General features: G+C 40.5%; 1 protein-coding gene across 2 annotated transcripts in view; it reads left to right on the top strand.

Annotated features, from left to right (window-relative positions):
- The window catches only part of CADM2 (cell adhesion molecule 2), a 378,617-nt gene that overhangs the window by 181,532 nt on the left and 179,975 nt on the right, over window positions 1-17,110 (top strand). For both annotated transcript variants that reach the window (XM_081327196.1, XM_081327197.1), the window contains exon 2: window positions 6,416-6,442. In XM_081327196.1, the coding sequence (XP_081183322.1) occupies window positions 6,416-6,442 (27 nt within the window). The remainder of the gene's footprint in view (window positions 1-6,415; window positions 6,443-17,110) is intronic.

Raw genomic sequence — 17,110 nt, 5'->3', positions numbered from 1 at the left:
GAAAGATCAAAAATACAAAGAGCCAAGCAATCTCTTTTCACACACCTTTCAGTTATGATACCCACAGTATAACGCAGGGGTCTTCAAACCTGGCCCTTTTATGACTTGTGGACTTCAACTCCCAGAATTCCTCAGCCAGCGTGCCTGGCTCAGGAAGTCCCCCAGTATAACCCAAGGACAGATTGTAGCTCTAATTTGAAGGAAAGGAATTTTCTGTCAGCAAATAATTATAACATATAATTGGTTCTCAAGGTTTTGCAACACAAGAAGTTTTTAAATCTTACCATTTCCCAAGACACCTAAAATTGTTTCCAAATTCCAGTTTTGCTTCCAATTAAGCTACAAATGCACAAATACATTATATGCTTTGTTTCTGCTGAACCATAGTTGATCCAAAATATTGGCAAAATTTCATGGTTGATTTTCTACTTTGTGTATGCTTCTGATTATCAGTTTGGACATTATAAAAGTGATCTACTGTTCATATAACTAGTTTCAAATACCTGAGTTTTGACTTTGAATTGTTTGAGAAGGGATTTTCTAAGCTTATTATTATTACTTTCATCTTTCAAAAGTGATTTGGCAAACATAAGAAAGCAAAATTTGCCGTGAAAATTTCTATCTTTTTCAATGAATTTTCTTTCATCTTAGTCATAAGCACTCAAAACATGACATATAAATTTAGCAATACTATTTGTTTTCAAAAATTAACATGAACACTGTGTATAGTATTAAAGAAAAAGACAAAAGCATAAAATAATCTACAGTATGCTAAATGTAAATTGCACAAAATAATATATTTTTTATTATATTGTAATATGTATAAGAATAATGAATTATCTTTTCCAGGCTACAGCATGTAATTTCCAAATGAATAACAACCACACTAGTGAACAAAACAAGATGTTTGGAATGTGTATATTGTTCTGTGTACAGTTAGATATTTTCTGTATGGTTACATCTGAACAGAAAGATGCAATTTTGAGGTCTATGCATGAAATAAAAGAAGTCTGCTTCCATACAAACATTCCTCTTAGCAGTATATTTCAGAATGGCATAGCCTATAGGGGTATTATTTCTATGGATACATGATAAAGAAATGTTATATTTTGAATCCTGACCCTTCTGTATAACATGGTTTTGCTGAAATATTTGACAAGGAAGACCATGGAAAATCTGCTGTTAATAGCTCTTAGATCCTTGGTTAGGACTTGAACTGTTAGGTTTTTACCAGTCCCAGACTGTGAAGTGAATTGAAGATTAAATCAATAAATCAAACATCATTAGACAAACAGACAGAGAGACAGAGAGACAGACAGACAGACAGACAGATAGACATTGTAATAGAGTTTGGATTGGATAAATGTGCCATACTCACTATCAAACAAGGAAAAATAGTGAAAACTGAAGGAATCAAGATGTCCCCCAAAAATAACATTAATCATCTGGATGAATATGATTACTACAAATACCTGGATATCCTTCAAGCACACTGACATCAAGAAAAAGATTAGAAATGAATACATCAAGAGGGTGAAGATTTTAAAGTCCAAACTCAATGGTGGAAATACCATCAAGAAAATAAACACCTGGGCAATTCCAGTCATTAGAATAGTGGAATAGTGGACTGGAGTCAAGCAGAACTAAAAGCCAAGGATAGGAAAACCAGAAAAATAAGGACAATGAATCATGCTTTTCATACTTGCAGTGGCACTTACAGACTCTACCTATTAAGGCAAATAGGTGGACATGGATTGTTGCAAGTTCATCAGATGGTTGAAGAAGAAAGAAAATGTCTTTGGAATAATATCTGAAAGACAAGGAAGAAGATGCACTGAAGTTAGTAGACTAGGAAGGCTTACTAATTACTGGAGAGACCAAACTGGCCTACAAGAAAGACCAAACATAGAACATTTGCAGGCATGGGAAGACAAAGTACTACATGGCCAGTACATTAAAAATATAGTACGGAAATCAGATAATAACAAGACCTGGCAATGGCTAAGAGCAGGAAAGTTGAAGAAAGAGACCAAGCCTTAAGAACAAATGCATATAAAGCCAGAACTGAGAAGATAGCAACAGACAATAAATGCCACCTATGCAAAGAAGCTGAAGGAACAGTGGACCACCTGGTAAACTGCTGCAAAAATATTGTGCAGACTGACTACAAGCAGTGGCAAGACAATGTAGCAAGAATAGTTTATTGGAAGATCTGCAAGAAATGTCATTTGCCTGCAAGCAAGAATGGTGTGACCATAAAATAGAGAAAGTTATAGAAAATAAAGAAGTTAAATTTCTCTGAGACTTTAGAATTCAAACAGAATTCAGACAGATACTTACCACATAACACCCTGGAATTAACAATTGGATGTGGCAGATCCTGGAGACAGCAGGATAGAAGAGAAAGAATTGAAGATAATAAAATACAAAGACCTACAAATAGAAATAGAATGACTGTGGCAAAGGCAAACAAGGGTAGTACCAATAGTAATAGGGACCTTGGGTGCAATCCCAAAAAAACTGTAGGAGGACTTGAACACCATTGGCATTGACAAATTTGCCACCAGTCATTTGCAAAAGATGGCTTTCCTGGGAAACAGCTTCCATGCTGCGACTATATTTGTAACACCATCAAACATCCAGATATGCCTGTCCCAGGTCCTTAGTAAGGACTTGATAGGTAGATAAAAATGCCAAACCCAGTCTGGCATACCCACTCATTGCCAAGCAGTTCAACAATATACTACAAGGAGGAGAAATTGAAAAGTGGCTAACAACTGGGAAAACCTACCTAATAATGAAAAATCCAGCAAAGAGGGCAACACCAGGCAACTACAGGCCAATTACCTGCTTACCAACAACTTTCAGATTGCTAACTGGTGTGGTAGCTGATGCAGTACAACAGCATCTAGTTGAAAACAATCTCTTTCCACCCGAACAGAAAGGAAACTGTCCCAATAGCAGAGGAACAAAAGATCAACTCCTAATAGACAAAATGATCTTGGAAAACTGCAAGAAAAGAAAGAACAACCTGAATGTGGCATGGATTGACTACAAAAAGGCATTTGACTCTCTGCCACATGACTGGATAATCAAGTGCCTAGAAATAACAGGAGTCAGTAGAAACATCTGAAAATTTGTGCAAAGATCGATGGCACAATGCAAGACACAGTTGCAGGTCAATGGTGAAAGACTGGGAGAGGTTAATATCAAGAGCAGAGTATTTCAATGAAATTCATTATCACCACTACTATTTGTTATTGCACTGTTTCCTCTGTCAACAATACTGAATAACTCAGGACATGGCTATCAAACATCAAAAACTTCTGCCAGACTATCCCACCTCCTTTACATGGATAATCTGAAGCTGTATGGAAAAACATCATCTGAAATAGAATCGCTGCTGAACACTGTCCGTATATAAAGCCAAGATATTGCAATGGAGTTTGGCTTGGACAAATGTGCCACACTTACTCTCAAACAAAGAAAAATAGTGAAAACTGAAGGAATCAAGATGCCCCACAAAAATAACATTAAGAGTCTGGATGAGGAAGATTACTACAAATACTTGGGTATCCTTCAAGCTGACAACATCAAGCACACTGAAGTCAAGAAAAACATTAGAGGTGAATACATCAAGAGAGTGAAGAAGATCTTAAAATCCAAACTCAATGGAGGAAATATCATGAAGGCAATCAACACCTCGGCAATTCCAGTCATTAGATACACAGATGGAATAGTGGCCTGGACTCAAGCAGAACTAAAAGCAATGGATAGGAAGACCAGAAAAATAATGACAATGAATCATGCCCTTCACCCACACAGTGACATTGACAGACTTTATCTACCAAGGCAAATAGGTGGATGTGGAATGCTTCAAGTACATCAGATGGTTGTAGAAGAAAAAATGGCTTTGGAAGAATATCTGAAGGACAATGATGAAGATGCACTGAAATTAGTATATCAGGAAGGTTTACTGACTACTGGAGAAACCAAATTGGCCTACAAGAAAGACCAAATGAAGGAAAGAATAGAGGCATGGGAAGACAAAGCACTACATGGCCAGTACATTAAAAAAAATAGCTGGGAAAGCAGATAATAACAAGACCTGGCAATGGCTAAGAGCAGGAAAGTTAAAGAAAGAGACTGAGGGACTAATTCTGGCTGCACAAGACCAAGCCTTAAGGACAAATGCATACAAAGTCAAAATTGAGAAGACAGCAACAGACAGTAAGTGCCGCCTATGCAAAGAAGCTGAAGAAACAGTGGACCACCTGGTAAGCTGCTGCAAGAAGATCACAGAGACTGACTACAAGCAGCGGCATGACAAAGTAGCAACAATGGTGTATTGGAAGATCAGCAAGAAATATCATTTGCCTGTAAGCAAGAACTGGTGGGATCATAAAATAGAGAAAGTCATAGAAAATGATAAAGTTAAACTGCTCTGGGACTTCAGAATTCAGACAAGCACCTGCAACATAACACCCAGACTTAACAATTGCCAATAAGAAAGACAAAAATATCTGGATAGTCGCTGTGGCAGTGCCTGGAGACAGCAGAATAGACGAGAAAGAATTGGAGAAGATAACAAAATACAAAGACCTACAAATAGAAATAGAAAGACTGTGGCAAAGGCAAGCAGGGGTAGTACCAATAGTAATAGGCGCCTTGGGTGCAATCCCAAAACAACTGGAGCACCACTTGAACACCATTGGCATTGACAAATTCGCCATTAGTCAATTGCAAAAGGCGGCCTTACTAGGAACTGCTTCCATACTGTGAGAATATCTGTAATACTATCAAACATCCACATCTGCCTATCCCAGGTCCTTGGTAAGGACTCGATAGGTAGACAAAAATGCCAAATCCAGTCTGAACATCTGGCTGACTGTGCGATGATTAATAATAATAATAATAATAATAATAATAATAATAATAATAATAATAATAATAATAATAATAATAACAACAACAACAACAACAACAACAACAACAACAACAATAATAATAATAATAATAATAATAATAATAATAATAATAATAAAAACAATATTATAAACATACAAGGAAGGAAAATTGGTAAAAGGATAGATTATAGGAAGAACAATAGAGAAGGGTGTTCTAATACTTAGACTTGCAAAAAAAAATTGAGAAACTTCCTAAACAAAGTTAGCTTCCATGGAATAAGAGAATGGTGCTGTCATAAATGGTATCAGGTTGAAAAAACAAGACACAGTAATAAATAAACAATTTTCATGCTAAGTGTGATATGCAGAGTGCCTTTTAGGCAGTGTGGGATTCAAATATGTGAACAACTGGTTCTCTGTGTGGATGCTGCTTCTGGAAGTCCATTCTGGGTCTGGGCAACAAAAAAATAGCTACCGGTTCTGCTGAAGTGGTGTGAACTGGCTAAATCCCACCACTGCTTCTAGGCCTTGGCCCGATATTGGAATAAATGCTTGTGTTTTAAAATCTACGTACCACAACTATGAATGAATAAATTACCTGGAGTCACCATGGTTAATGGTGATAAAAATGATACCATGTTTACTGTTCAGTTATATAAACAAAAATAAAGAATCTGTGAAACATTCTAAAAGACTCTAGAACATTTTCATTTAAAAATGTTAAAGTGAATTAAATAGATGTAGTGGTTGTTTTATTTTTTTTCCCTTTTATTAATTTAATTTCCAAGTAATATTTTGCCTTTCCTTTAGAAATTCAGAATAATGTAATAAGAACCTCTTTCCTTCTCAACCTAGTAAGATCCACAATTGTATTTTGTGGGCTGGATCTCAGTTTTTTTAAATCATCCAATTAATATGCAGTAAAAAATAATATCTTCAGCATTATTATTATCATCATCATCATGTTTTCCTGACCTATCAATAAATAAAAAAATCATTAAAAAAGTAAGATCTATGTGGTGTTATGAGCATATACAGAAGAAAATATAAATATCTGAATGTTCTGCCATATAAGATCAAAATCTTATCATAAAGTATTTTATGATTTTAATGCTTTTAAGGCATAAGCCACCTACAGTCATTCCAAATGAGATGGGTGGCAAATATCTAAATATCTAAATGTATAAACTAAAATGTTGATTTTTTTTTAAAAAGGTAAATAACTTAAATTACAAATTGTATGGTAGTTTGGTGCATAACTAATTGTAATTACTGCTGTCAGTAATCTATTTCAAGCAACATTGGCCTCAATGTAGAATACATAATATAGACATCATTTGGCAAATGGTGGAAAAAATATGCATTGTGACATAACACAGATACTGTATTTGAATCTAGCTTTTATTAGTCCTATACCATTAGTGAAACTTTCTGTATACTTTCATCAGAACTTCTAACTAACCCCTGTCTGTTCTCTTCTCCTCTTGCAACCTTTTCCTTGGTCCCAGTGGCTACTACAAAAAGCAAAGCTAGAGGTGAGTTTTCATTTTCATGCCTGATTTGCACTGCATGTACTTTGCAGCACCTATTCTATTATGATTACTATTAATCATGCAAATTTGCTAAATTTGCATGTCAATAGATTTGCATGTTTTCGTTGAAAAATTGAAGGCATGGATATTCATTTTTGATTGAGCCATATTTTGCATTTCCGTTTGGTCTTTTGAAAATAATTTAAAGTTCTAAATTTCTAAGCAATAATTGCATCTTAAAATATGAAACCTGTTTTATTTCTAGGAAATTGCTGCCAAGTTAGAGGAATTATGTTGCAAGAAAAGCATGGCATCTATCTTAATTGTATAACATTAAGTTTGTATTTGTATAAACTGAATTTGTATAAAGTTTATGCATTGTTAAAGTTTATACACCAAACATACATAGCTGCCAGGTTTGTTAAATATCACTCCTAATTAAATTAATAAAAGTTTCCATTGATATAAAAATGACGGTGCACACTAATGGAAAAAAAATGAAACAGAAACAGAAAATATCACCTGTATACCAAGCTATTAAATGAAGATACATTAAACAAATAAAATTTCTCCTACAATCTAGTTTACAACTTTAGCATAATATTGCAAATTTAATTCTGCAACTTCTTTGCAAACCATTGGATGGCATTCTCACTGAAACCCTGGCCAAATTTTCTCTGTTAACAATGGCTACTGTTGATGGAAGAAAAGTCCCACTATATTATATGGAGTATTTGCTTCTTCTTTTCCCTCATTATAAGCTGATGGACTGAGGATACTCATGAAGTTAACTTTACCATAGACCTGACAATGATTTCCTTTTGCTTTCTAATATTATTAGATATTTTTAGTTTGCCTTGATCACACCTAACATAAATGGAGGACATATTTATAACCTTAATTATTCTGCTTAGTGAAATATAGAAGAGCACTTCAATAAAGGTTCAAAGTTTAATCTCTCCAGTTGTGACTGATTCAAGAGGGAGGTGCGTGTTTCTGATTCTCAGCCAAGGGATCCAGAGATATACTGAGAGATACTTCTATCATCATGTGGCAAGCATTAAAATACAGAAAACAGTAACATTCTCACCAAAGTGGTACTGATTTATCAACTCACATTTGCATGCTTTTGAACTAGATTGGCAGGAGCTGAGGAGAGTAATGGAGCTCATTCCATTGCACGGCACTCGGATTTTGAACCTGGGTTGTCAGGTATCCAGCTGACAAGCTCGGCAACTTAACCACAATACTAATATGGTAGTAATGGCTGGGGCTATTTTTTAAAGCTTCTTCCACAGTGACACTGAACCATCAACAACAGCAGCAGCAACAACAATAGCCACACATAAATTTCATTTGTGCAACATAGGCCAATAAGTCTGCTTTTGCCAAAGACTCCATGATTAGAGAATTGAAGCTAAATTAAATATGCAACTTTGTTTCATCTCAGTATAGTGTTCCAAGAGCACAGACCTCTTCTGCTTGATTTAGATGGTTTCATCTCCCTTACCTCCCACTGCCTTGTTCCCTTCCTGATCATATCTTGTGGATAATAAGAATGATACAATTTGAGCTTCCAATTCCAGATAGTCTTAACTAACCATAAACAGTCAAGCAGAAAGAATTTAGAAGAATGTTGACATCTGCTCTGTTGGGAGCATTACATGATGTAAAAACCTTTACTTAATATGGAGACAGATGGACAGTTAAACAGCTTAAGGGTTTCTCAGCCATGTATTAGAGAACCAAGGTAAAAAAAACAACAACAATCAGAAAGACAATTTATTGATTATAGATATTGTCACATTGTAAGGGCTTAAACAAAAATGAGAATATGCTGTAGGACAGGGTTTTTCAACCAGTGGTATGGGTACTATCTGTGGTACATTGGCACCTGGCAGGTGGTATGTGACCATCCTAGAAAAGTGGTAGCAGGGGAGGGGAATGAGCTGAACTGGTGGCAGCACCGCACAAGCCTGAGCAAGAGATGGCTGGAGCTGCAGGGCTGTCAGGGCTCAGCGGAAGCGCCAGGATCAGCACTTCTTCAAGGCTATCAGGACTCAGCAGAAGCTCCAGGATCAGCGGCAGGCTCCAGCTGGAGATCGGTGCTGATCCTGGTGCTTCTGCTGAGCCCAGAAGAAGCACCAATCAGCTGGAATGTTGCAGCATCCCCAGGGTCTTGTGATTTACATTCAGATGCTCGGCAAGTGATTCATATTTATGATGGTCACAGTGTCCCAGGGTCATGTGAAGTGACCAAAACCTGCTGCAACCACCCAGCAGATGGGAGGAATAAAAACCAAACACCCCCGCTGTCAATCCTCAACAGAAATGCTCACAATGAAAACCTCGGACAGGAGGAAGAGCGCCACCGGGCAGGGAGGTGTCTTGCTTGGCTGTAGCTTGGGGGGCACTTTTTTCAGTGCCATTGTAACTTCGAAGTCACTAAGCAAACTGTTGTAAATCGAGGACTACCTGTACTTCATCACTTTTTTCCTTTTTTTTTTGGTTATCAAGTTTTGGACACCTTGCTAGGCGACTGGTGGTACTCGGATGTTGCCATATCCTAAAAGTGGTACAATGGGTGAAAAGGTTGAAAAGCCCTGCTGTAGGATAAAGAAAAAAAGCTTTAGCTACTCTAAAATCTTTTCTATCTGATGCCTCTGCCACCCTCATTTTGCTTCTTGTAACCCCTAATCCTCCTCCTCCTCCTCCTCCATTTACTATTCCCCCTTCTATGTCCTTTCTTAAATACACTAGGACATGGCAAATCAGAACTAATTGCCAAGCTTCCAGCAGAGACAGTAACAGCTTAATTCATATACCCTTTTTAAATTTTAGTTAAAAAAAATATTAATCCTGGGTTGGTTCTTTAATTTCTGCACCCATCCTATTTAAAAGCAAAAAGAAAAAAAAACAAATGGAAATTTAATGTGAATGTAACACATTGCATTATGTTTATCACAGAAAGGAAGTTATGAGAAAGTGATAAACAAAAGACATACATTTAGAGGAGCCCAAAGGTATTAATCTAGTAGAGATATCTCTGTGATATCTGGTTAGATTTGTAAGGTCCAGCTTGCAATAATCAACTTATGCATGAAGATTGTTAATATGAGAATCCAAGAGGACATTCCAAAAATTAGATTTTTTTAAAAAAAAATTCTTTTTCCTTTTCTTGTACAATGATCTCTGCCTTTTAACAAATATGTTTCTTGTTGAAAAAGAAAGTTTTGTGTGCATGTGTTTAAAAGTGACTTAGCCTATGTAATATTTGGGAGAATATAAACAAATTGTATAAAGGAATTAAAGGAATATTTTAAATTATTCCAGGGAGAATTCTCACATAAAATTTAATTTAATTTATTAATATTTCTATACCGCCCTTCTCCCGAAGGACTCAGGGCGGTGTACAGGGCAAGAATAAAACACAGAATTGCAAAAGTTAAAAAGTAATTAAATACATGCCCATTAAAAATACAGTTAATAAATAATAAAAACCCCAATAAAATGACAATAAAAACCCCACCAATCCCCCCTCAGGCCAGGTCGGCTTGCTCGAACAAGTATGTTTTTAGGTCGCGGTGAAAGGAGCGAAGATCGGGCGCCGTCCGGAGCTCAACCGGTAACTGGTTCCATAGCTCCGGGGCGCCCACAGAGAAGGATCTCCCCTGGGGGCCACCAGCCGACATTCTCTGACCGGTGGCACCCTGAGGAGGCCCTCTCTGTGGGAACGCACAGGGCGGAGGGAAGTAGACGCCGGCAGCAGGTGTTCCCTAAGGTACTCCGGACCCCTGCCATGTAGGGCTTTAAACACCATTACTAGTACCTTGAATCTCACCCGGAAGACAACTGGCAACCAATGCAGCTCACGGAGCAGAGGTGTGACATGGGAGTATCGGGAGACTCCCAACACAACTCTCGCGGCTGCATTCTGTACCAGTTGGAGCCTCCGGGTGGTCCTCAAGGGAAGCCCCAGGTAGAGAGCGTTGCAGTAGTCTAGACGAGAGGTCACAAGCGCGTGAGTGACCGTGCATAAATCATCCCGGCTTAGATAGGGACGCAACTGGTGCACCAGGCGAACCTGGGCGAAAGCCCCCCTAGTCACAGCCACTATGTGGTCTTCCAAGGTGAGCTGTGAATCTAGGAGGACTCCCAAGTTGCGAGCCCTATCTACGGGGGGTAATAATTCACCCCCCATAGAAAGAGATGGAATATCCGAATAGACCCGGGATGAAGGTATGCAAAGCCACTCAGTCTTGTCGGGGTTGAGTTGAAGTCTGTTCCTCCCCATCCAGACCCGAACCGCCTCCAGGCAACGGGACATCACGTTGAGGGCATCACTGGGGTGGTTTGGGGTCGAAAGAAAAAGCTGGGTATCATCAGCGTACTGATGATACCCAACTCCAAAGCCACGAATGATCTCACCCAGCGGTTTCATATAGATGTTGAACAGGAGAGGCGAGAGGACTGACCCCTGAGGAACTCCACAAACGAGAGACCTCGCGGTCGACCTCTGCCCTCCTGTCAACACCGACTGCGAACGTCCCTGGAGATAGGAGGAGAACCACTGTAAAACCGTGCCTCCCACTCCCAATCCCCTGAGATGCCGCAGCAGGATACCATGGTCGATGGTATCGAAAGCCGCTGAGAGGTCTAATAGGACTAGAACAGAGGAATGACCCCTGTCCCGAGCCCTCCAGAGATCATTCACCAGCGCGACCAATGCCGTCTCCATGCTGTACCCGGGCCTGAAACCCGATTGGTACGGGTCTAGATAATCTGCTTCATCCAGGACCATAGGGAGCTGGTGCGCCACCACACTCTCGACAACCTTCGCAAGGAAGCGAAGGTTGGAGACCGGATGAAAGTTGTTCAATACAGCTGGGTCCAGGGCAGGCTTCTTGAGGAGAGGCCTCACCACCGCCTCTTTCAAGATGGCAGGGAAGCTACCCTCACTCAAAGAAGCTGATATAACTGCCTGGAACCAGCTGCGTGTCCTCTCCCGGGCTGCATAAACCAGCCAGGAAGGGCACGGGTCCAATAAAAATGTGGTGGAGCTCAGCCTCCCCATAATCCTGTCCACTTCCTCTGGAGTCACAGAATCAAACTCCTCCCAGGTAATATCGACAAGACCGCCCGTGTCCTGATCGTCAGACTCTGCCCAGTCAGAGTCCAGACCGGTCCGAATCTGAGCGATTTTGTCCGACAGATGTTGGTTAAACTCCTCGGCACGACCCTGCAAGGGTTCCTCCCTCACCTCTTGATTAAGGAGGGAGCGAGTCACCCTAAACAGGGCGGCTGGGTGATTATCTGCGGACGCAATAAGGGTAGCGAAGTGATTAGACCTCGCCACCCTTATCGCAGCGAGATAAGACCAAATATAGGTTCTTAGTCACAATCGGTCGGATTCGGATCGGCTGGATCTCCAACCGCTCTCTAGGCCCCGTCTCCGACGCTTCATCTCCCGGAGCTCCGCGGAGAACCATGGAGCTCGACGGGATCTGCACCGGGTCAGGGGCCGCAAGGGTACAACTCGGTCAAGAGCCTCAGTGGCTGCCCTTTCCCAGGCTTCCACTAAGGCATCTGCCGAGCTGTGAGTGGGGGAGGCAGGTGGGGACCCCAGCGCTGCCTGGAACCTCTTGGGATCCATTAAGCGTCTGGGGCGGTACCATCTAACTGGTTCAACACACCCACGGCGGGGGGTAGCAAAACGGAAGACCAGCCACAGGAGATAATGATCGGTCCATGACAGGGGCATAACAATTGGGGAGCCCCCACCAAGATCATCTAACCACCGTCCAGATAAGAAAACTAGGTCAAGGGTGTGGCCTCCCTCATGAGTCGGTCCTGAAATTACTTGCGTCAGGTCCATGGCCGTCATGGAAGCCATGAACTCCCGAGCCAACTCAGATGATCCTCCCAGAGATGGTAGATTGAAGTCCCCCAAAACGATAAGTTTCGGGAACTCAATCACCAACCCAGAGAGGACATCGAGAAGCTCAGGCAGGGCTGCTGCTGCGTGACTAGGCAAAAGGTACACCAGCAGCAAGCCCAACTGCGCACCAGGGCCGCATCTCAAAAAGAGAGACTCACACCCGACTATCTGCGGAACGGTGGCCTCCCGCGGGCCCAAGGTCTCCCTCATATGCATCCCTACATCTAATTCTCACTTTCCTTTACAGCTTGGAATCTTCTCTTAATTAGGGACTTAAAAGTGCCCCATTTCACAATTTTGTATCACTATTGTTAAATGTCTATACAAACCAAACTATAAACTTTATATAAAATAATTGGATTTTTAACAATAAAAGCAAAAATAAAACAATATTGTTTTATGGCTAATCTATGGCAGTTCAAAAATTAGTGGGAAAGATGCTTCAGTTTAAATGGTAATATAATTACATTTTCTGTTCTGTTTCTATTTACTTGGAAATCTTATAATATAGATCCAGTTTTTTTAAAAAAAATCGGTTCCATATAAATTGAATTGGATTTCTTCAGACTTGAACTGTGAAGCTTTTTCATGTCACATTGTTGTTGTTGTTGTTGTTAGCTGCGAAGTCATGTACGACCCATCGCAACCCTATGGACAACGTTCCTCCAGGCCTTCTTGTCCTCTACCATCTCCTGGAGTCCATTTAAGTTCACGCCTCTACTGCTTCAGTGACTCCATCCAGCCACCTCATTCTCTGTCGTTCCCTTCTTCTCTTGCCCTCAATATTTGACTTTCAACTTCAGGATCTGGCCTTCTAAAGAGCAGTCAGGGTTGATCTCCTCTAGGACTGACTGGTTTGATCGCCTTGCAGTCCAAGGGACTCGCAGGAGTCTTCTCCAGCACCATAGTTCAAAGGCCTCAATTCTTTGGCGCTCAGCCTTTCTTATGGTCCAACTTTCACTGCCATACATTGCAACTGGGAAGACCATAGCCTTGACTATACGCACTTTTGTTGACAGGGTGATGTTTTTGCTTTTTAGTGTCCTGTCTAGATTTGCCATGGCTTTCCTCCCCAGGAGCAAGCATCCTGAGTCCTCCGGTAGAAGGGCGGTATATAAAACAAACAAACAAACAAATAAATAAATAAATAAATCTTTTAATTTCTTGGCTACAGTCCCCATCTGCAGTGATCTTGGAGCCCAGGAAAATAAAATCTGTCACTACTTCTATTTCTTCCCCATCTATTTGCCAGGAGTTGAAAGGGCCGGATGCCATGATCTTGGTTTTCTTAATGTTAAGTTTCAACCCAACTTTTACACTCTCCTTCTTCACCCACAACAAGAGGCTCTTTAGTTCACTTTATGCCATTAGAGTGGTATCATCTGCATATCTTAGGTTGTTGATATTTCTCCTGGCAATCTTAATTCCAACTTCTGATTCATCTAGCCCTGCCTTTCTCATGATGTGCTCTGCATATAAGTTAAATAGGCAGGGCGACAGTATACAGCCTTGCCAGACTCCTTTCCCAATATTGAACCAATCAATGGTTCCATGTCCAGTTCTCACTGTTGCTTCTTGACCCGCATATAGGTTTCTCAAGAGACAAATAAGATGGTCTGGTACTCGCATCTCTTTAAGAACTTGCCATAGTTTGTTGTGATCCACACAATCAAAGGCTTTGGCATAGTCAATGAAGCAGAAGTAGATGTTTTTCTGGAACTCCCTAGCTTTCTCCATGATCCAGTTTATGTTGGCAATTTGATCTCTAGTTCATCTGCCTCTTTGAAATCCTGCCTGTACTTCTGGTAGTTCTTGATCCACATACTGCTGGAGTCTAGCTTGTAGGATTTTAAGCATAACTTTGTGAAATGAGTGCAATGGTATGATAGTTTGAACATTCTTTGGCACTACCTTTCTTTGGAATTGGAATGTAAACTAATCTTTTCCAATCCTGTGGCCACTGTTGAGTTTTCCAAATTTGCTGGCAAATTGAGTGTAGCACTTTTACTGCATCGTCTTTTAAGATTTTGAATAGCTCAACTGGAATACTGTCACCTCCACTAGCTTTGTTGTTGCTCAGGTTTTCTAAGGCCCACTTCACTTCACATTCTAGGATGTCTGGCTTGAGGTCAGTGATCACCTCATCGTGTTTATCAGGGATGTTAAGCTCGTTTTTTATAGTTCTTCTGTGTAATTTTGCCACTTCTTAATCTCTTCTGCCTCTGTTAGGTCCCTGCCATTTTGGTCCTTTATCATGCCCATTTTTGCCTGAAACATTCCCTTCATCTCTCCAATTTTCTTGAAGAGATCTCTTGTCCGCCCTATTCTATTGTTTTATTTTATTTCTCTGCACTTTTCATTTAAGAAGGCATTCTTATCTCTTCTAGCTATTCTCTGGAATTCTGCATTCAATTGGGCATATCTTTCTTTTTCTCCCTTGCCTTTCGCTTCCCTCCTTTCCTCAGCTATTTGCAAAGCTTCCTCAGACAGCCATTTTGCTTTCTTGCATTTCTTTTTCTTTGGGATGGTTTTAGTTGCTACCTCTTGTACAATGTTGCAAACCTCTGTCCATAGTTCTTCAGACACTCTGTCTATCAGATCTAATTCCTTAAATCTATTTGTCACCTCTACTGTATATTCAACAGGGATATGATTTAATTCATACCTGAGTGGCCTAGTGCTTTTCCCTACTTTCTTCAGTTTAAGCCTAAACTTTGCAATGAGAAGCTCATGGTCTGAGCCACAGTCAGCTCCTGGTCTTGATTTTTTTGACTGTATAGAGCTTCTCCATCTTTGGCTGCAGAGCACATAGTCAATCTGATTTCTGTGTTGACCGTCTGGTGATATCCATGTGTAGAGCCATCTCTTGGGTTGTTGGAAAAGAGTGTTTGCTATGACCATCGTATTCTCTTGACAAAATTCTATCAGCCTGTGCCCTGCTTCATTTTGTACTCCAAGGCCAAACTTGCCTGTTATTCCAGTTATCTTTTGGCTTCTTACTTTAGCATTCCAATCCCCCATGATGATAAGGACATCATTTTTGGTGTTAGTTCTATAAGGTGCTATAGGGCTTCATATGACCGGTCAATTTCATCCTCTTCAGCACCGGTGGTTGGGGCATAGACTTGGACTACTGTGATATTGAATGGCTTGCCTTGGATTCGAACTGAGATCATTCTGTCATTTTGGGGATTGTATCCAAGTATTGTTTTTCCTACTCTTTTATTTACTATGAAGGCTACTCCATTTCTTCTGGGGGATTCTTGCCCGCAGTAGTATACCTGATGGTCATCTGAATTAAATTCACCTTTTCCTGTCCATTTTAGTTCGCTGATTCCTAAGATCTCGATGTTCAGTCTTGTCATCTTTTTTTTTACCATGTCCAGCTTGCCTTGATTCATGGATCTTACATTCCAGGTTCCTATGGAGAAAAAAATCTTTACAGCATTGGACTTTCCTTTCACCACCAGATACATCCACAGCTGAGCATCCTTTCGGCTTTGGCCCAGTCTCTTCATTCTTTCTGACGCTACTAGTACTAGCCCTCTGCTCTCCCCAGTAGCATATTGGACACCTTCCGACCTGAGGGGCTCATCTTCCAGTGTCATATTGTTTTGCCTTTTGGTACTGTCCATAGGGTTTTCATGGCAAAGATACTGGAGTGGGTTGCCATTTCCTTCTCCAGTGGATCATGTTTTGACAGAACTCTCTGCTATGACCTGTCCTTCTTAGGTGGCCCTGCACGGCATAGCTCATAGCTTCATTGAATTACGCAAGCCCCTTCACCACGATAAGGCAGTAATCCATGAAGGGGCATGTCACATTACCCACAGTTTACACTGAATTTTCAGATTAACTTTAGACTAAAGAGAGATATGTGATTGATAATTCCCAACACTTGATAGAAGTATTCTAACAAAATTGTGTTTAATAAATATAATCAGTGCCTAATGGGTGCAGTGATTAGAATGCAGTATTAGAGGAAAATCCTGCCCACAGCTTGGGGTTAGATCCTGAAGGGCTCAAGGTTGATTCAGCATTTCATCCTTCTATGGTTGGTAAAATGAGGACCTAGATTCTTGTGGGCAATATGCTGACTCTGTAAACTGCTTAGAGAGTGCACTGTGAATCTTAAGTGCTATTGCTATTGCTAATGAGTCCTCTAAATTCAATCTACACTAGTAGTGGTATAGGTAAAAATTTAGCCACACTGTAATACACCACTAATCACTTCTTATAAATATATCTGAAAGATTTCTGACTGATTCATATCATATCAAACATAGTAAATTATCAGCAGTAGCCTTTTAAAAAGCTACATCTGACATTTGCATTCTTGCATGATATGTTTAAAAGGGACGCGGTGGCTCAGTGGGTTAGGACGCTGAGCTTGTCAATCAGAAGGTCGGCAGTTTGGCGGGTCAAATCCCAAGTGCCGCATAGCAGAGTGAGCGCCTGTTACTCGTCCCAGCTTCGGCCAACCTAGCAGTTCGAAAGCACGTAAAAATGCAAGTAGAAAAATAGGGACCACTACGGTGGGAAGGTAACCGTTCCATGCACCTTTGCCGTCTAGTCATGCCGGCCACATGACCACGGAGACGTCCTCGGACAAATGCTGGCTCTTCAGCTTTGAAACAGAGGTGAGCACCGGCCCTTAGAGTTGGAAACGACTAGCACACATGTGCGGGGGAACCTTTACCTTTTTATGAGATGTTTAAGATATACTGTATAAT

The sequence above is a fragment of the Vipera berus genome, assembly GCF_964194415.1.
Source record: "Vipera berus genome assembly, chromosome: 4".
Classification (NCBI taxonomy): Eukaryota; Metazoa; Chordata; class Lepidosauria; order Squamata; family Viperidae; genus Vipera; species Vipera berus.
This window is presented reverse-complemented; position numbering and strand designations above follow the sequence as displayed.